Here is a 21,691-nt window from a genome sequence, read left to right as displayed (position 1 = left end):
ATACAAATCTTTTAATGCACAGTATGTGAAAGGGGATACAGAAGTTACCAGCCTCTATATCAGTATATGAAACCATAAAGGAAATATGAAAATTTCTCTAGTCATTTAAATGTAGTTTTTTTTTTTTCCTGTGAGGCAATTGGAGTTAAACGACTTGCCAAGGGTCATAAAGTTAGTAAGTATCATGTGGCTAAGGACAAATTTGAACTCAGGTCCTTCTAACTCCAAAGCTGGTGATATATCTACTCTACCACCTAGCTGAAAAATCTCCCTAAGTTTAAACCTTTAGGTTCTATGATTTATAGGTCTTTTCCCCAAATTTACCTCTAAGTGTATATCCCAAAAGTCTTGGTGGAATTTTAAAGCTTTAGTAAGCGTCAGAAATTGACTTTTAAAGAAATTATGCAAGAACTAAAAACATATTTTCACTTTTCTGGTGGCCCCCCCAAAACTGAAAATGGTCATGTTATTTTTATTTTACACACACACTTTATTTTTTTTTTTTTGGGGGGGGGAGAGACCTGAGGCAATTGGGGTTAAGTGACTTGCCTTGACCAGGGTCACACAGCCAGGAAGTATTAAGTGTCTGAGATCACATTTGAACTCAGATCCTCCTGACTTCAGGGCTGATGTTCTATCCACTGTGCCACCTAGCTGCCCCAGTTAATGTTATTTTTAATAGATATTCATCATGACAACTTTCAAAATTTTAAGAATTCAAAGAGTAAAAATGTATCTACAGTTATGGTATCTAAGCAGACTGAGATTAAGCTTCTTGCTTTAGAAAATCTATGCAAAGTAGATGTTCTAGGAAAGGGAATTTTGGGAAGTCCAGTGGTTCATTTATTGTGCTTCCTTTCCTAATGGTTCAAAGGATGCTTTCATATTCTAAGGCTTTTTCACAATGCTGACTACTCCAGAATGGAATAGCTTTACTAATGCACATTTAGCATGTAGGTTCAACTTTTGGGAAATTAAGATTCTTCCCATCTTTCCTCCTCTAAATTTTATCATAGTTGAAGCCCTCTCCCATTTTTATAATTCCAAGAGGTATAAAATGAATGAAAAATTTAGAAATTAACTAAACGTGTCCAAAAATATACTAATGAAAATGAAGAAAAAAAAAGATATCCTTTATTTTTATCTCAAATATCTATTCTTATAATGTTGCAAACAAACACCTGTTCATTTGGAAGTATGATACACTAAATTCTTGAATTTCCTCTGTGGTATATAGTGCAATGAAATGAAAGATTCAAGTTTTTATAATTCTGGAGAAATCTAATTTTTGTAGTTTTAAGTTTCACACGTTGGGGAAAAACTCACAAAGTTTGACTAAATTCAGTAAATTTATACTTCATTGCCTCATATAGCAACTTTACTCATACTCAATTTATCAGACTCAAAAAAATGACATACTCCCCTTATCAAATATTAAAATGTTCAGACTTACAATAGTACACAAAAAGGCAAAAATTGGGTTTACTAGTTTACAAGTTTTCTATTGGGCCAAATAAAGCAGCATATGTTATCATGTTAATGGTTAATCTATCACTGTCAAAGAGAACAAGGAAATAAAGCTAAACAGTATTCAGCTGAGATATAAAAATTTGCATAAATTAATATAGAAATCTACATTAAACATTCAGAACTAAATGCGACTCATTATCAATCAAAGGATCACAAGTTCATAGATTTAGAGCAGGAAGGGATCTAAAAAATAAGGGAAGTTAGACCTAGAAAGGTTAAGTCATAAACCTAGGGTCACACAGCCAGTTTCAAAAGTAGGATTTGAATTCAGGTCTTTCCAAATATAAATCTAGTTTCACATACACTGTACATGTAAAAGGTTGTTTTCATTTTTAACTTTTATACCTCTGACATTTTCTACAGTCTTTTAAACACAAACTGAGAAAATCTTTAGTTTCTACAAGTCTATCATGTACTAAAAACACGTGTCTGAGGCTTTATCATGATAAAAATGTTATGAAATATGTGATTCTCAATGTGGTCTCATCAAACAGTGACAGAGAAGAACTAGCTTGGGCACATAACTTTGTAAAGTTTTTTTTTTTTTTGCTTGTTTTGGTATCTTAACTATAGCTTGCAAAAACATAGCTGCAATGTTAGGAAGCAGCAGCTGTGCCAGTCTAGATTTTTCAGATCAAAGAGTTCTTGCGGCAAAACACAACTGATGTGGTCTCAGGGACTTTATTAACTCCAGATGTGGGGAAACAGTCAGCCAATTCCACAAAAAGAGCAAGTCTCTTTCAGTTACAATCAGTACTGCCCACAAATTAAAACCAGGCCTCTTATGTCACCTGATCACCTGCCCATGGATGCCAGTTTTTTCCCCCTCCTAGTTAATGACCTAATCATAAGTTTAAATCACAAGTCTGATTTTGTATTACTACAAACGGAATCTAAAAGGAAAAAAAAAGTATGCATGTGTTTGCATATATACTTCTGAGAACCAGACTAAACTCTACAATTCAAATTCCAAATGGAACTTAAAAAGATGCTTTCATTATTTAGAAATAACAAAGGATTTCATTAAGTTATCTAGTTGGATCCAGTTACTCAAAAAAGAATACTATTCTTATGTATACTTTACAATTTGTTTTTATATACATTATTTCAATTGATCCTCGAAATTATTATGAGGTATTATTTATGCTCAATTCAAAGTTGACAAAAACTGGATTCAGAGACTTTAAGTTTACAACAGTGTAACGAACAGAATAGGTATATACCCCCTAACAGCAAGGCACTGTAAAGATGATATTTTCCCTCAAGGAGTTTATAATCTAATGATGGAGAGTCACATATATATATATACAAATAAGTAAGATATGCAAGGGAAACAGATTTAGACAAGAAATGGAGGAAAACTTGAGGAGGGTAAGAACACTTTCAAAGAGAGGCCCAGGGAAGACTTTGCAAAACGATGAACACTTGAATTAGGACTGCAAAAAGCATAGGGATTTCCTAAACATACACAGGTGGGAGAAGGCAGGAGAATAGCTAGTCTAATTTGGCTAGATCCTAATGTGAATATAAGGTATAAAGATAAAATGAGGCTGGAGACGTAGAATAGAGATAGATTACAGAGAATGTTAATATTATAAATTCCTATGGGAAGGGTGGGGGAGAAGAGAGAGAGAGAGACAAAAAAAAGGAAAACAAAGCTTGTATATGAAAACATTGATTTTTATTACATACTGCTTGCTATTCATACACACACATACAAAAAATTCAACATAATCTTTTCAAAACTTTTATGCCTGTAAAGAACTTTTTGTTTGCTATCTCAATGGCAATGGGAAGCCATTAAGATTTATTCTGCATTAGGACTTATATTTTTGTAAAAGAATGCAAAAATGGATTGTTGAGATGAAAGATTGGTGATAGGGAAGTCAATTGGGAGGCTAATGGAGTACGGAGTACTTCAGGTAGAAGGTGATGAGGAACTCGACTGAGGTTGGAAGGGAAAAGACTGATGTGAAGAATAATGTGGAAATAGAATCAGCAGGTTTGGAAACTGATAGAATATAGTACAAAGATAGATGGTTCTGAGGTATAAATCCTGGGTGATTGGAAAGATGATGGTTCCATCAATAGATATAGAAAGTTGCAACAAGTAGAAGGTTTTTGGGGAGAAGATTTTTGAACATTCTAAGTTAAAGCTGTCAATGGTTCTTCTCAGTAGTAATATGGAAGTATGGGACTAGAGATCAGGGAAGAGACTGAAGGACTTAGATCAGGGAAGAGACTGAAGGACTTAGATTTGAAGGCATCTACATAAAGGTGTTAATTGAAATCATGAAATTGGAAAAGAGAAAAAGAGTGTCAAGGACAGAACCTTGAAGTGGACACACACATTAATACCAAAAAAGCAAATCAAAGAAAGGAAGAAAATGGAAAAGGATTTAAGCAGGAGGACAAGAAGAAGAAACATTGTCAGAGAAGCCAAGGCAGGAAAGACTACTAAAAGAAAGAATCGGTCAGTTATAAAAAAAAAAAAAAAATGCTTCATAAAGGTTAAAGAGGGCAAAACCTGAGGGAAAAAAGCTAACGAGTTTGATAATTAATGGATAATTGACAACTAGGAGAGGCCAATTTCAATTGAAGATAGGGACAAGAAAAAGTTGCAGAAAGTTGAGGAGTGGGTGAGGAGGAAATATGAATGACTCTTTCTAGAAGTGACAAGCCCAATGACCATACAGTTAGTAAGGGGTGAGGTTGAGAAACCAGATTCCCAAATATTCAATACATATAACTTTAGCACAGTCTAATGAAAGGACACTAGATTTGGACTCAAAAAATCTTGGTTCGCATTCTGGCTATGCCATTTTCTGTATTTTTGTGAACTTGGGTACATCTCTTAAATCAATTCAACAAACACTTTATTAAGTACCTACTGTGTACAAGCCACTGAGGAAAAAAAAGACAAAAATAAAAAGGTCCCCTGCCTGCATGAAACTTACATTCAAAGGAGAGTATTACTAAAATAGGTAAATAAGTAAATAAAGGGCATATATACAATGCAATTTCAAAAGAGAGAGGGTATTAATAACTGTTTTTTTTTTTTTTTTGGGGGGGGGAGGGATGAGGAAAAACCTTGTGTAGAAGTGGTAACTAAATTAGGCTTGGAGTGAATCTAGACATTCCATGAAGTGGAAGAACATTCCAGATGTGGAAGATCAACAACTCATGCAACTTTGGGTTATCAGACAATGCCTGATATCCCTCTCAATTCCCAATGCAATGATTCTATAATTCAAAGTTCAAAACTTTTTAAGCTACCCATACTTAGTCAATTGATTAAGTCAGTCATTTATTAAGTGTCTACTATTTGCCAAGCCTTGTGCTAAGTAAGCACCAAGATACAAAGAAGGGTATAAGACAGTTGAGTCCCTGAGGAGCTCACCATCTAATGATTACTTTGCCTGTTTCCAGACTTCAACCACCATTTCAAAATGATTTGTTCAAAATAACCAGAATTTCGACTATGGCTTTAAAAAAGGATTACTTTATTTCTAAAGAACAAAAATGATTTTGGGAAAAGCGTTGGTGGGGGTGTAACAATCTGATGAACTGAATGACAGGGTCAACTTCAGCTTGAGAGAAGACAAGGTTGGAAATCTGACAAATCCCTCTCTTGGGTCTGGCCAAAGAGAACATACCCACAAAATATCCTAACTGGGGTTTTTCCCAGGCTGCAAGCTGTTATTGCTCCAGGAAGGATACTGTAATTCCAGGCTGAATATTCACAGTTATTCTCTGTAATGATTACACAATTATCCATGGAATGAGTCAGTTCATGCAGCCAATTTGAACCATTCTGGCAAAAACCAATATTTTTTCTCCCTGAAGTTTTCATCTTGACTATATGAACAGCCACCTCAGATTTAATAGATAGGGTGAACCACTTTTCTTTGTTTTGGTGATACTGTCATATTCTATTCCTGGTTAGAAAGCATTTGGCCTTTACATATGATAATCCTTTTATAATTGCTAAGGAAAAAAAGATCCAAAGACCTCAGGGCCCTTGCTTAAAAGGACAAACATTTTTTGTTAGTTACCTAGATGGGTAGCTCAGGCTACATATGGCAAGATACTGACATCTTAATTTCTAAAGGCACTCACACACAAATCTACTAGTTATGAATGATTTCTCCAACAAATGGGAAAAAAAAAAAAACAGTTTTTCCTCAATAACCACACATATGATCATAGACTTTGAATTGGAAAAGGCCTCAAGGTTTAGCCCTCCATTTTACAAATAAAGAAACCAAGACCCCCAAAAGATTAACTCTTTTGCTCCCAGAAGGAGAAGAGAAGGATGTGTCTGTTAGGTTACTCAAAACTCCTATAGTTTATCTGAAGTTTGTGTCCACTTCCTGTATTCTAAAACTTTTAGGCTACGGATATTATTTCAGGAAAACAATAGGATTCCCATAAGCTTTCATGACTCCCCAAAGCAGGAATCAATATCAGACCAGACAACAACACTTTCTGGATAGCTTCACCTGTCTAGAAAAGAGGATGGCTTCCAACTGGCTCTCCAAAGATAATTTATCTTTTTTTTCTGAACATATTGGTTTTATTACACAACTAGTTTCTGAGGCTTTAAAAATATTTTCCTTTGCAGAGAGCCTCACATTTGGAACTGAACCAGATCCTCAAAAAGAATGGCCAGAAATAGCAGGCCTTATCAACCTCCAAGATCATTAAATATTCTAATGTATGCAAATTCATTAGTATAAGGTGACCATTCCAAATTATCTAACACCAACCTTGATTTCCAACAACTGGAAACTCTAGGTGAACTTTGGAAATTTGTGTTGGACACAATATTAATATCAAGCCAATATTATTTCAAAAGTAAACTCCACTCATTATGTGCAGGAAAGCCTGAGTATTATCATCGTATCTGCAGTTTTATATTTTACTCTGAATCATAAAACATTTTTTAACTAATAAAATAGATCTAACAAAAAAAAAAGAAAACAAAACAAAAAATAACCCAAACCAACCAAATTTAAGCCACTAAAAACACAATCAAGTCCTATATAATAAATTAGAAATAAGCCCCAGCTTCCTTGAATTCAAAACATAAGAATAAATAATGTACAATTATGGACCAAACCTCAAAAATTTAGAAAAACTAGGCCCTTTTCCCCACAGTTCATTTTTAAGCATATCTGAAAATTACTATTCAAGAACAAAAATTTTAACTAGCTACTTGATTATGTCAATATTTTTAAAAAATTTATTGGCCTATGGAAATTATATAGGAAATGACAATATATAATATAGTCATTTGCATACATACACATACGTAAAAAAAATTGCTATTGCTGATTGAAAACTGATCATTTGTATATAGGAATGTAACATGCAATAAATAAAAAAATTCTGATTTAGTGATTTTTATCCATATAAAAGAGAAGATAAAAAGTAAAAAAGCCTAAATAAATATGATGTTAATATCAATCACCTAGCAAAGTATTATCAAATAATTTTGGAGGGCTGCAATTTAAAAATCAATATTGCTTCTATAAGTGAATGGATTGAAATTGTAAGTAACTTGGCAAAACTCTTCATTTCAAAAAATTGGTGAATCCATTTTTTTTCTGTCCCTCTTTTTATGCCCCATCCTTGCCCCCCAGCACAAACAAGATATTTTCAACATGTAAAAAAGAAATTTAATCATAGAAAGAACTGTAAAATTTTAACATAATGGAAGAAACAAAAGTTTAGAGTAATTTAAAATTTAAGTGAGCATAAAAAAATGACACAATTTAAATTGATTATAAAAGGTCACAAATTACTACTAGTCTTTCCAATAAAAGTTAGTTTTCTTTTTCTAAACCCAATCGGGTAGATTTATCTAAGTACTTAAAAATATAGCATCATCAACCTGAAAAATCTAAGGGATCATCACGTAAATCCTTCTTAGCATATGGATATTATAAGCCATCATTTTAATGTGCTAAAGACTTTTTATACTATATCACAGGAAAAAACTTAATAGAATGTCCATATAAATTAATGTTAATGTCTATATTTCAAAAGTTTTCCTTTTAAAATAATGTTCTATATAAAAGAATCAACATTCTTCCCCGAGATTTTTAAATATACCACATTTAGCACAAAATCACACCAAATTTCATTCTTATAGTAATAGAAAAAGAATAAATAAAATCTGTAATTTTTCTTGCCATGGCTATATCTCAAACCTTATCTAAGTAATTATTGTAATTATCTTTTGGTAAAAAAAAAAAAATGTCCTTTTAGTCTAAGGCAAGCAGATTTTTACTATTAAGTTTAATTTCATGTTCATGGCCATAGCTTAACTGCTATAGAATCTAATTTCTTTTATTTCAGTAGTAATCTCAATTTCCAGTCTGAGATTTATAGCCTATGGAATTTCTAGGGAACTAGCTTTCAAACACATGTTTACTGAAGTAATATACTGCACAAATCAGTGAGTGTCACTCCTTAGCCACCTACATTTTTAAGAAATATAGATACACCAATACAGCACCTGATCCCCTCCTTCATTGTTTTCATGGGCCCATGGAAACGAACATAACCTTCACTCTGAAACATTAATAAAGTACACTGTTGACAATATACCCTCTCTAAGCAGAAACTGTATGTAGTTCAACACACTGGCAGTTGAACCCAGTTGAGCCAAGAAAAGAAAATTCTGAGGTTTATTCAATGAAGTCAGTTATACTTTTGGGAAAGGGAAGGGATAAAGAGGGACAGGAAAGAAATTGGGACCAAAAAAATTAAGCCAACTAATGTAAAATTTTTAGTCATCCAATATCTTCAGCAGCTTTTCCTTAGAGAGTTTGTGGAAAGAAAAGGTCAGGCCAAGTTTGTCCTAACTTAGAAATGTTAGTTTTGACCTTATTGTGGATAGTATATAGTTATGCACAAATTTAATTCATTAATTTACTTCTCTCAGGATTAAATGGTTTAACATAAAAGCTGAAGCAAAATTCTACAGGGAAATAAAAAGAACTTTATAAAATAATTTCTTCAAATAGTAACTAACATTGGTTTAATAAATGATAAGGAAACTGTACAAAAGAAAAATGGATACCGGATATTTTTAGGATGAGTTTTTAAGCTACTTGTCCAATGTAGTTCTTGGGATAAACAAATTATATGAGCTAGTATGTGCCAATTTTTTCCTCACCTGAACCAGTTTTCAGAATGATATTAACTTCTATAAATGGACAGACTTACCACTGAGTCATCTACATGACTATGTGGCCATAGAGTTTTTGTCTCTTCAAATACTTCATCTCTAAAGAAAATGGGTTAAGGATATCTTTGAATTGATCATACTTCAATTTCTACTTCATGAAGTGGAAGTTCTAGCATTATATATAAAAATATGTGCTTTTATACAAAATACCTGGACCTTTCCCTCATCTTTTCTTTTTCTTTAATTATGAAATACTATTAATAAAACCATATCAAAGATGGAAATAGTGCACAATCAAATTTAAATCTTTTCTAGGGAATTATAGTTATTCATTTACAAAATTGAGCCTTGCCTAGATTAGGAAGACCCATCCAACATGGCGTACCACTTTTCCCAAGAGCAATGATGACAAGTTATGTTCTTCCCTGAAACAAAACCAATATTGCTGAAGATCACATTAAAAAAATGGAGAATTCTTTGTATGATATTTTTGAATATTTAATTTAAAAATTGAACTGTACCAAAATGTAGACAAATTCCTAGTTTTATAACAAAAGCATGAAATAACTTTTCCTTTAAAGCTGAATATGAACTTTGAATTCCGCTTTAAGAGAGTAAAGCCAAAATTTAAAACATAAACTTTTAATTAAAAAAAAAAAACCCAAACACATTGGGTACTTGAATTCCAGGGAGAGCTATTAGTTATTTGACATAACATTTCTATAACTTTAGTAAAATTATTTTTAATCTTTTTTTAAAATGTAAGAAATACATTTTAGAACCTTCCCTCTTTTTGTACAGGCTGCCTTCTCCATGCCGGTGAAGTTGATTCCTTACTTCTAGAAAATAAACCTTTGCAAAAGCTTCCAAGTAAACAAATCCATATAAACACTGGCACTTTGTAAAGGTCCTAGGGAAAGGAGAAGTAGATGGAATCATAATTTGTCTTCTTGTTCCTTGGAAGATTATTACAATTGGATCATAGCAAACCTTTTCTGTGTTTTTCCCTCAAGACTAAAATAACCACCTGATGCAATTCAAAAGGTATTGTGTCTCTAATCAATATTCACTTTGTGCCTCAAACACTTCATTAATTTCTTTAGTTCAAGATTTGGAAAATTAAGGCCTCATTCATCAGATCACAATTCTGAATCTTGTAGTAAAAGAAATTCAGGATTCCCTTTCTCAACAATTCTCCTCCCCACTTTCTTCACTGATGTTTATCCAAATAAATTTTCTTGACATTAACAAGAGAAAAATGAACACACATGTAGTTAGTTCTTTGAAAATTAGGCTTCTTTCAAACTATCCTTCATCAATGATGTCAGTTGCTTGTCCTTTTAAATCTAAAGAAATGTGTATTTTAGGTACATAAATATTTCAGCTTCTATATTTATCAAATACATATAGTATTTCATGGCTTGAAGAAATTATATAAAAGACCATTTTATATTGCACATTATAAAGTATAACACTGATTTCTTCAAACATCAGGATGAGTCAGGTTAATATCTTAACTTTTGTTTTTCTTTTATGTAGACATATTCTTGAACCTGTTACCTGTGGAGAATTATATTATCTACCACACAATCTTATTTAATAAGCCTTTGGAAGGAAGACCTTTTTGGATCAATCTTTATTTGCCTATGATCTATTCAATACTTTAAAAAAAAGCCTAAAAACAAATGTAAGTGTATGGGTCTGGTGTATTTCCTTTAGTTACACTTTAAGAGCAATGCAGTTTGAGAACATGGGCGCTCCTTCCCCTTCTCTCTCTCAGATATGTATGCTTTTTAACAGGGAGTAAGAAATAAAATTTAAATATTTTAAAATATACCCCTGTATGGTAATGGCCTTAAGTATAAAATGAATAAAATAAGTGAGATATTTTAATTTTGGTATATAGATTGGATTGGATCATTATATGCAGCTCCATCCACTGGAGAGAGAATTTAACAGATTCAAATTAATATGAAAATTATGGTTTTTAACATAAAAACTACAATGGACAAATTTGCTTTCTTTCTATGTACGAGATGCCTATATGAAACTAAAATAACTTGATTAACTATGACTCACTTTCCTTAATCTTCTTTTATTTTTCGGAGGGGGAAGGGGTGATAAAACAAGATACGGAGTAACAAACAATGCCAGGACAGAAGTTCATTTAAAAAAAACAAAAATGAAAATAAGGTTTTAAGATTTAGATGACTAGCATAATTTATCATTTATTTATTCATTCTTCAAGAACATAAAAGTCACCTCTGACCTGTAACAGGCACATGCTATCAATTTTCAGACCATACTCTTCTATGATACCAGCCATGCCATCTACTCTAAGCCTGGAAATACTTAATAAGATCAAAGCTTTTTTTTCCCCGGCTGTAGAACAAAGAGAAATGTTGTAATAGGGTGAGCTGTGCTCCAGAAAGAATAAAATAAAAACTCAATGCAAGTCATATTCTCATTGCTTTAGGGGTATTATATAGTTAATTTTACGTAAGTCTAATATTTTTTATATATTCACATAAAATCTTCAAACAGAATGTTTTCACTTAGGATCAGACATAAAAGAGAAATGATTTCACATTTGAAAGACAGCTGGCAAGGAAATGAAATAGAGATCAAGTCATTTCACTTATATTACCCTCCCCCCACTCCCCTTTCTCACCCTGACGTGGCTAATCTGGGCAGTTTGAATATGCACACTTTTTAAAGAGTCTGAGGATATTCAGATTGATTACTATCTATCAATAAAGCTCAGCAAAAAGTTTGCAAACAAATGCCAAATGAATTCAAGAAGCCTTAACACAAATGCCAATGAAAGACATCAGTACTTTGACTAAGCACTCTTTACTCCCTTTTTTCTCCCAGCTAGCTATATGCTACTTGAGAAATCTTTAGGGGTAAGAAAAGTGGCAAACCTATCTCATCATAACCGACTTGTTTTAAAGTCCCACTCCCCACACAACCTGAACAGGTATTCAAAATATTATAATTTACAATTTCTTGATAATTTCAAGATAACATCTGAATACAAAAAACACTTTAGCAAAAACATATTTTAATGATAAGTAATGAGAAAAAAATTAAACATTTAGCATTCTGTTCAAGACTCCTTTTATTCCTCATTATAGTAATTTCTATAATATATCATTTTCCTTTTTAAAACTTCTGAATTACCAAACATTTACGGTGCTTTCTTAGAATCAACAAAACTTTCCATGGTTTTGTTAGTGCAAATGCTATGCAGCAACATTAAGAGCATCGATGGAAAAAATTCTTGCTTAGCAATACCAAAAAAGAAAAAAAATGGATTTAAATAATTCAATCTAGAGGTGTCTCTAAGAAATACGACCCCCCATCCCTCCCAAATTGTGATTTACTTTATGAATCTGTGCAGGGTCAAAATGCTGATTTGATTGGAAGCAGATGGTATCACAGTAAAGTCAGGCTCTGAACCTCAAACTCCAAACAGGAAATACGACCCTCACCGGCTGACTGCTTCCCTAATCATTCCCAGAGATTCATACTTGTTATTTTTATAAAAATCCAAAATGACTTTCATCTTTTTTATTCCACTGCAAAAAGCAACCAACAATCCTAAACATATAATAATAAAAAATCCAAAACAAGATAAATGTACTTTGAAACTTATAGCTAACAAAGAGAACAGGCTTAAAAAAATAAAAGCATTCTTAAAATGTTATATAACACATGAATTCAAGTTTATGGTCTATGTGATTTTAAAAATTAAATCAAATCCACAAATATTTAATAAGCTACTCTGAGCAAGTTACCCTTTTCAGAACAAAGCTACCAAAATATAAATATTACAAGCAATTTAAATATACTATTGCAAATATCGATTTTTAAAGAAAACACAAAAATAAGCACACAGATTTTGGAAAGTGACTTAATCTACTGTATTTTTGATGAAGTCAGCCCGTGATAAACTCTATGGACAAAGAAAATGACTCTCACCGTTTTCCCATTGTAGTAATACATCAAAGAATTGCTGCCCATTCCAGGCACAGGATATGCACAATACATGTTGATTCTAAAAATGTTACTGTCTGCAGTTAAAATACCCTGCTTCTCTCCAAGACATACATCCACTCGGTCAAACAGAGTAAGTCTTCAGTACTATGCATCCACACATGGATCTACTCAAAAGGAACTTATGCAAAGCAGGACTGAACCAACTCACAAAGCACAGGGGGAGGGTTATACTGTAACCCCTTTCAAATTCTATCAAATCCCTGCTTTGGTAGAGGATGCCAAAAAGTCAAACCTTTATGCTTGAGAAAAATACCAGTTACTTACTTAATCTAACACAGAAAATAGATAAAGGAGTATAGCAATTAATACCCTAAGGAATTATTAACTTTGTCCAAACAAACAGACAACAAAGGAAAACAAATGGATAGCTCCTCAGCTAGTTAATCTGCTTTTTGTTTTAATTAAATTAGAGCACTTGTGGCAGTGGAAACGTAGCTTGATGCACCTCCAGCGACATCACCATCTGGCATGGTCTAAAGTTGCTTCCAACTTTGATAAACACATGATCAAGCAATCAGGAATTGGAAACACTGAATCATGTATAACAAGAAGGACCTAGACAGTTAAGCCTTCTACATAATCACTTCCTGGATGAAGTTCTATCCTGTTCTGCTTAAGTATACTTAACATGCCACGAACTGGTTTTGAGCTGTAAAAATCATGATGGAAGAATTTAATAAGAATTGTTTATGAAAACTCTTAGTATCCCATTTGAATAAATGCATCTTTATTAATAAATTATAGCAGTGTTTGAGAAGGAAATGTAATAAATAAATATTTCTTTAAGATTAAAAGTGTCAAAATTTGTTGAAAACAGTGAGACGGCATCATGGATTTTGATCCATTTTATAACATTATTAGTCAAAAATAATGAACAAGACTATATTTTTTCCAAAAAATGGTATAAGAATCCTTACATTTGATGGATGTACACAAAGTACAAATTTATTTATATTGCTATAATGGAGCTGAAAAAAAAAAAAAAAGACATCTTTTCCATAGCTTATTGTCTTTCCCTAGGAATGTTTATATATTTATGTACATCGACCGAACTGCCTGTCTCTCTCTCCAAAAGAAGCTAAACTTTCCTGGAAAGGAAGAGGGAAAGAAAAAATCAGCATGGAGACAATCTTACTGTAACAAATTCAAGACTTTTCATAATTAGGTGTGGCCAAATATATGTTTTAGGACTATATCTATGTCTGAAATACATATAAAATTACCTATTTTTAAAGTATCCAATTTGTCTTTAATAGTCCAACATGGAGTTTGCAAGCTAATTGTTTCCCAGGCAGCTACATGGTAAAATGGATGGAAAATCACACCTGGAGTCAGGAAGATCTGAGTTCAAATTCTTCCTCAAACATGTAAGTAACTCTGGGGAATTTAATTAACTGTCATTTGCCTCAGTTTCCTCAACTATAAAACGAGAATAAAAACAGCACCTGTCTTGCAAGGTTGATGTGGGAAACATCTGGGATAATATCTGAAAAGCACTGTTTGTGGTGCCCAGCACACATTGGGCATTATATAAATGTTTATTTTCTCTCCTTCTCCCTTTGCTCATCTGTAAAATGGAGATAGCACTTTACTTCCCAGGACTGCAAGGATCAAATGATATAAAATTTGTAAAGTACTTTGCAAACCTTAAGCAATAAGTACTAGCTGTTGTTATTATTATTCCAGCATACTTTATGAAGATTTATGACTAAGACAAAGAAGAGTTCATCTTAATAATGCGAAGAAAACCAGATGCAAGAAAGCTGTTATACTCATAAGCTACAAAAAAATGGTAATATCTTTTTCAAAGCATCTTTGTTGATTTTCAAACTCTCTATGCACAAGATACTTTCACAAACTCCCTAAACAAAGCACTCTGTAAAGAACAGCAAATAATGTGATCAGAAATGCTAATCAAATTATTGCATTAAAATCTAATCAAACAAGTAAGACCAACTAGCCAAGCAGAGTTTTAAAAGCTGATGTTATCTGAACAACAACCTCTCCACCCCCCCACCCCCCATATAAAAGGCAAAGTAGCAGCTGCAAAAGAACATCACTGTACATCAGACTATTAAAATGCCAGTCGGCAGAGTGGTTTGCAACTTCCTCCCTCCTGAGAAATCACAAAGACCCATTTCAATCCTTGAAGGGGCAGTGTAAGAAGCTATAATTTACAATCAACAATACCATGCCTAAAACCAGCTAAATAAATTTAGTCTTTTATTAAATATCCTTTCAGCATTGAAAGACTATTTCCTTTGCCATTAGAAAGCTATATTGAAAAAATGAAATTCTTATAATCATTCCAAGTTGAAAAAGTTTTTCTTTCTGGAGAAAATTGAGTTCAGATGGAGAGGTGTAAAAGGTGGGAGGGGGAAGAAGCCACAAAATACAGGTAGTTTTAATGACACTCTCTTTTCTCAGAAATAATTAAAGCATATAGGGACTACACACACATAACCTGGGAGAGGGGGAGGCGGAGAAAGAAAAGAGGGAGGAGGGATGGGGGAGAAAGGGGGAAGAGAGACAGAGACAGACAAGACAGAGAGAGGGAGAAGGAGAGGGAAAGGGAGAGAGAGAGAGAGAGAGAGAGAGAGAGAGAGAGAGAGAGAGAGAGAGAGAAAAGGAGGGAGGGAGGGAGAGAGAGGGAGAGGGAGAGGGAAAGAGAGAAGGAGAAGGAGAGAGAGAGGGAGGGAAGTTAAAAACTGAAATGGCTTAACTTATTTTTCTTGCCTAAACTCAGAGTATGGAAATCTTATAAGGACAGCAATAGCACATGTATTTTCAAAAGTGACTTTTCCAATTACACAACTAGAAGTGTTTATTAAAGCACAATTATAAGTTTAATATTTGATTATGATTTTTTTTTTTTTGCTGTAAAACAATTACATGCTGATATAGGACAATAAACTTTTGGAGGGAAGCTTGAGAATTATCTACTTAAAAGGATTTCCTAAATATGGCTACTTTTTTAAACCCTTCTTTTTTATTCTGTGTCAGTTTTAAAAATTGTAGCTATAAAAGAGAAATACATTGTCTTTCTATTATATCTAAGTGAATTTTGCTAGGGAAGGCACATTGTTAGAAAAGTTGAATAAAAGGCAAATATGTTACTCTAACAGTGAAAAATAAGTAGATATATTCTGAAATTCTTTTGGAAAGAAGATAACCAACTAGATTCATTATTGACTAAAATTAAATATGAATTTTAAAAAGATGAGGACTGTCTCTCAGGATCCCAACAATAATAAATACATCCTCAGTAAAGAGGACATCTTCAGGAGACATAAGAGTATACCATTCTCATAACGTATTATGATCTAGGGTGAATGGTTTTTCCACTTGCCACTCCAGACTGTCATCTGACCTTTTGAAATCTGTCTTTACTCAACAGAAGTTAATACTGGCCGAGGCAGTCAGTTATTTGCTTTATCACAATTACAAATTAAGTTGTACAATTCTAAAGTGAAAGCCTTTTTGGTTCTTTCTCATGTGTGTTTTTTTTTTTTTTTTTTGGAGGGGGGATGCTAATTTAATCCTAACAACAGCTGCACTACAATTTCTCCTTCCTTCAGGGAATCATATTACGGGAAAATAGATCATCTATACAGACCAAGTGTTCTTCCAGTCAATGCAGTTGTTTAATTCCAACCCCTGGCCCTGACCTGCTCCTGTTGTGTTTTTTCCCCCTTTCCTTTCTGACATGCCAAGGGTTAATCCAGTGACTCAGTCTGACAAAACAAGTCAGCTGGAGACAGAGCCAATTTTTTAAACTTGATTTCAGACAGACGTGCCGTCAGCACAGGAGCATTGAACTGACATGCACTTTGTACTCTGAATTGTTTCCACTCACGATCCTTCACCGTCAAAAACAATCACCTATGTGTTTCTCTAAGTATATTAACAGATTATGAGAGCTAATGCAAGTGAGACTCTGACCCAATAACATGTTGCTCAAGCACATCAGCACCTCAAAATATATTTAGTTGCAAATCAGAACAACCTCATGGGAGGAAATGGCTACCATTTTACATGTTAGAAAGATGGAAAAATTAAAATATCAGGGGAAAATGAAATCACCTGATTTTGAGTTTTGTCCTGTAACTGTAAATACTGTGGGGGGAAGGAAAAGGGAAAGAAGAGGCAGGACTTGTGGAGTGCTTTTAAATAAACCAAACCTTCCCTTCTTTCACCCTAACCCAAAGGTAGGGGTTGGAGGGAGGAGAATTTATTCCTTACAGTGAAATCCCTGTGAAGAAATCTCCTTTACTCGAAGCAAACTGACACCTGCTCTTCAAACAATATTAAAGAGTTGCCTAGGACACTGAAAAGTTAGTAACATACTAATGGGAACAGACAAAAAGTGCCAGAGACAGCACCTGAATGTAGTTCCTCATCATCACTACACTTGGCTGAATCTATTTTCATTGATTTGGAAGAAAGTTTTTTTTTTTTTTTAATTAAGACTTTAATCATAAGACCAAACATTTCCACACACACAGAACAGTAAGTTTATATAAGACCATTACTTTCTGTTAATGTAATACTTGTTTTTAAGGAGTTTATGAAATACAACAAGGTAGTAACTAAACTTTCCTACTTATGTCCCTTTCTGAACTTTTTTTTGTTTTCTTGTAATTAAAAAAAAAAACTTATTGGTGATTTTTTTTTTGCATCTCTATGGCGACCTACTCAACCACCCTTATAACGAACAGAAATCTGTCCTTCTAATAAATACAAAGATAATAATTTTATAAGAAACACAAATTTATTGTATTTAGAGATCTACAGATCTCTAGAGAGAGATCTAGGTCTGGAAATGTACATTTCATGCCATATCTTTCCTACATTTCCTGCTGGTTAAGGGGAAGGAGCCACACTTCACTTTTTTGGTCTTCCAAAGTCATAACTGGTCTGGCTACTTTCATCCATTTTCAAATGACACAGTGTGTGCTATTTGTTGCCACATAATTAAAAGACATATTTGGCCCATTATTTTTATTTTATTTTTGAAGGTAACCATGGTTAAATGACTTGCCCTGGGTCACACAATTAGTAAGGGTCTCAGTCTGAATTTGAACTTGGGACCTCCTGATTCCAAGGCTGCTGCTCTTTTCACTGCTCTACTTAGCTGCCCGAGTCTATTACTTTATGAAGATTCTGTTCCATGGAAATTCATATGACAAGTATATCATGAATGGAGAGTTAGTTCTCTTTTCTAACTTTATAAGAATTAAAGTGAATGCTGGAAGATGACTGCTTGGTTTTCCCCATATTCAATATATCTAATTACCTTTTAATCTTCACTTTTCCTTCTTTTCCTTTATAGTCAATTCAATATCAGGTACATAAAGTTCATGTAGAGGCACAGAAATTACATTTACTGATTAAACTAAAATTCTTCTATCATTGTCTTTATTAAATAAGACCAAGAGGCAATATGGCATAGGGCAAGGGTGTTGAATTCAATTAGAAACAAATCCCTAGAGGTTGCATATTGTCTTTGAAAACTTCAAATTAACATTATCTACATTGTATTTTATTTTTTAAAAATTTGTTAAATAGTTCCCAATTCAACCTTTTTAAGGCAATATTTTGACAAGCAATTTTGATGCTTCTGGGAAGAGTGCAGGGGATTGACCTTGGAATGAGAAAGACACTGTATACAAATCCTGCTTCTCACACAGTAGCTGTCTGACTGACAAATCTCCATATCTCATCAACTCTCTAAGGGTTTGTTGCAAAAGAATGGCCCATCTGCTTGAACATAGTAGATAGTGTTGGACTTGGAGTAAAACTTGAGTTCAGATCCTGCCTCAGACATTTAGCTACTGTCACTATGGGCAAATTAACTTCAATTTCCTCATCTGCAAAATGTACAACTCTAGATTTTACTGATAACTAGTTCATAATTTTAAAAAAATCAAAGTTAAAGTAATTTGAATTTAAAAATTAAAAACATGATATAAGCCACATACTACATGGGGGGATAGTTAGCATTCAATATTGTTAAACTATTTTATTCTCTGGAAACAAACAATAAATGATAGAGCTTTTTGATGTTTAAGAAGTTATGAATTTGTTACCTAATAAATCAAATTAGAAGGACTCTCCTATTTACATGAGAAGTCCTGTAAGTCATTCCTAATATTTCTAATGAAAGTAATTCCAACTTGAATTTTGAATTTTGTTAATTGCTTAAAAGTCAACGTTCATAAACATACATCAGAAAAATACTTAAAGTGTCACCAATTCATTATAATTTTCTAGTTTTCAATACAGAATAAAATTCAATAAACAATTGCTTAATTATTTTCTTCAGAGAAAAAGAAGCAAAAGTGGAAAGATAATCACCATCTTAGGAAGAATACTTACAAAGCATACAGATCTTAACTGAACCTTAAGAAAAAAAAAAAAAACCACTTCTCTAGCTGAAGGTAAAAATGATAGATTTTTAGTCTGTTCAAAATTTAATTCATTCAAAAAGCATTTATTAAGCAATTATTATGTACCAGAAACTGAGAATGCAAAGAGAGTTAAAACAGTATCCTCAGGATAATTTATTGGCTACATACAATATTATGAATACAAATTTAGAAATGAATGTTAATTCTTATCACTAAAGATATGTTCTGATAAAAATAATATAATAACATCTAGCATGTATATAGTCATGCTATATGCCAGGAGCTATGCTTAAGTGCTTCACAAATATTTCCTTTGATTCTCATACCACCTTGTATATTATTATCCCTTTTTACAGCTAAGGAAATTGAGGCCAAAAGAGGTTAAGTGTCTTGCCTAAGATAACTCAGCTAATATGTATCTGAGGCTGGATTTGAACTCAACTCTTCTCGAGTCTAGTTTTAATATTCTACTCACTGTGCTCCTTCGCTGCCTCAATATCACATCATGGCTCAGAGGTGAATCTGATATTTTGATGTTCATCTATTTAAGTGAATTTCAAGCTCTGGCAAGATCCACCAAGCTGGAAGTTTTTGAATAGGTTACAGGTGACAGCTAAACAGGTCCTTAGACAATAAAGATACATACATGCTAAGTTCTAAGATGCCCATCACCTAACTGTAGGGTTTCAGCTATATCTTTCAAAGGCCATCTACTAAATTGTGGAGAGGAGGTTAATATCAATGGAGAAAAGTATCCACATAGACTGAATCACAGATTCTTGAAATATTTAAAAATATCAACCTCTCAGATTTTATAGTTTTAGTTAGCTCTGACTAGTTAATGATTTCACGTAAAACTTTAAATTTCAAATCATTATTAATGATATATCAAACTATTTTAATCCAAATTGAACTAGCAACACTTAGGCATTTCAAATGTATAGACTTTGCTGCTTAAATTTTTGAATACTTTGCTTTTGTAAAGTGGAAAAGATAATTGATTTTGAAGGTTACTTAAAGGGCAATGAAGAAAATGTGGTGGGCATAATTAGGCTGAGACATTACCCCCCCCCAAAAAAAAAGCAAAGAAAGAAAGAAAAAAGAAATGCATTGACTATGACATGAAAGATACATCAGAGATCTCCATGAACAGAACAGGATTTGGGATAGTCACAACTGGGAGAATGAAGGATAAGCAATGGGACTCTCAGAAGCTACCCATACAAATGGGCTACTTATAGAACCCATACAATGTCAAAAGTCATTGACATCCAAAGTAAAAAGTCCACTAACTCACTGGGTATATCACAACATGTTTTAGGGGATTTAAAGAAGGTTGTGCAATTCCAACAGACTTGGGGTGGAGAGAACCACCTGCATCCAGAAAGAGAACCATGGGAACTGAATGTAGATCACAGCATGGTATTTCAATGTTTTTGTTATTAGCTTGTTTTTTTTTTTTTCATTTTTTTCTTTTTGATCTGATTTTTCTGGTACAGCATTATAAATGTAGAAATATGTATAGAAGAATTGCACATGTTTAACATATATTATACTGCTTGCTGTCTAGGAAGAGGGTGGGGGAAAAAGGAGAGAAAAATTTAGAACACACGTTTTTGCAGAAGTGAATGTTGAAAACTATCTTTGCATGTATTTTGAAAATAAAAGGCAATTATTAGTGGAAAAAATAAAGAAGGGCATGAATAAGAGCTAAACAGAGGAAGAATTGTAGATGGAGTACCACCATGGTGACATCACAGGTACACTGAATTAAATGGTAATGAAAAAAGATACCAAAACAAATTTGCTTATTAAAATGGTGTAGGCCATTTAAAATTGAAAGTAAATCTTAACAAAAGTTGAGATGGGTATCCCCCGATTCTTATGTGAAAGATTTAATTTTTTCTCATGAACAAAACAGTATTTCAGTTGTAAAAATTCCAACTTAAGTTATTCTGATTTTGTGGATGTCAGTATATTTTGCAAAGAAATTGCTAACTAAGCATGAAGGGCTTAATTTTAACAATCTGCACTAAGATAAAGTCCTAAGGTCAAGAAATGAATGATTAGATTCCTATCCGAAAGAAACACTGATGCTACTAGTATGTAGCAGTGTGTGTGTGTGTACACGTAGCACGGCTGTTATATATAACTGATATGTTTTATATATACGCACTGATTTTTGTTAGGGGACCTTTCTAGTTCTAAACTACATATGTATGTACGTATGCAGTATATATGTATATAAATACATACATGTATTATTTATATATGTAACTCATCTGTTATGGATAAATGATATGGTGTTATATGTATGTATGTACATGCACATAACACACTGATTGTTGTGGGAGTACTTTTCTAGTTCCAGCACACAAGCACACAAGTATATGAATTCTATTTCTAGGGAAATGAAAGGAAGGATTACCAGTTGGATTAATTATTGAAAATCTCACATCAACAACTAATTTGAGTTAAGATAGAAAGGAAG

The 21,691-nt window shown here is 33.1% G+C and overlaps 1 protein-coding gene across 5 annotated transcripts in view; it reads right to left on the bottom strand.

The window, feature by feature from the left end:
• The window catches only part of TCF12 (transcription factor 12), a 402,673-nt gene that overhangs the window by 43,806 nt on the left and 337,176 nt on the right, over positions 1-21,691 (bottom strand). The window contains exon 1 of one of the 5 annotated variants that reach the window (XM_031955270.1): positions 12,713-13,699. The exons of 3 other annotated variants lie outside the window; for them this stretch is intronic. In XM_031955270.1, coding sequence (XP_031811130.1) covers positions 12,713-12,781 — 69 coding nt within the window. In that variant the 5' untranslated portion in view covers positions 12,782-13,699. Of the gene's footprint in view, positions 1-12,712; positions 13,700-21,691 lie in introns of those variants that run through there. One more of the 5 variants, XM_031955271.1, reaches the window with a different exon arrangement.

Source organism: Sarcophilus harrisii, chromosome 2, assembly GCF_902635505.1.
Source record: "Sarcophilus harrisii chromosome 2, mSarHar1.11, whole genome shotgun sequence".
Lineage (NCBI taxonomy): Eukaryota > Metazoa > Chordata > Mammalia > Dasyuromorphia > Dasyuridae > Sarcophilus > Sarcophilus harrisii.
Note: the sequence above shows the minus strand (reverse complement) of the source record. Positions and strands in the feature narration are given on the sequence as shown.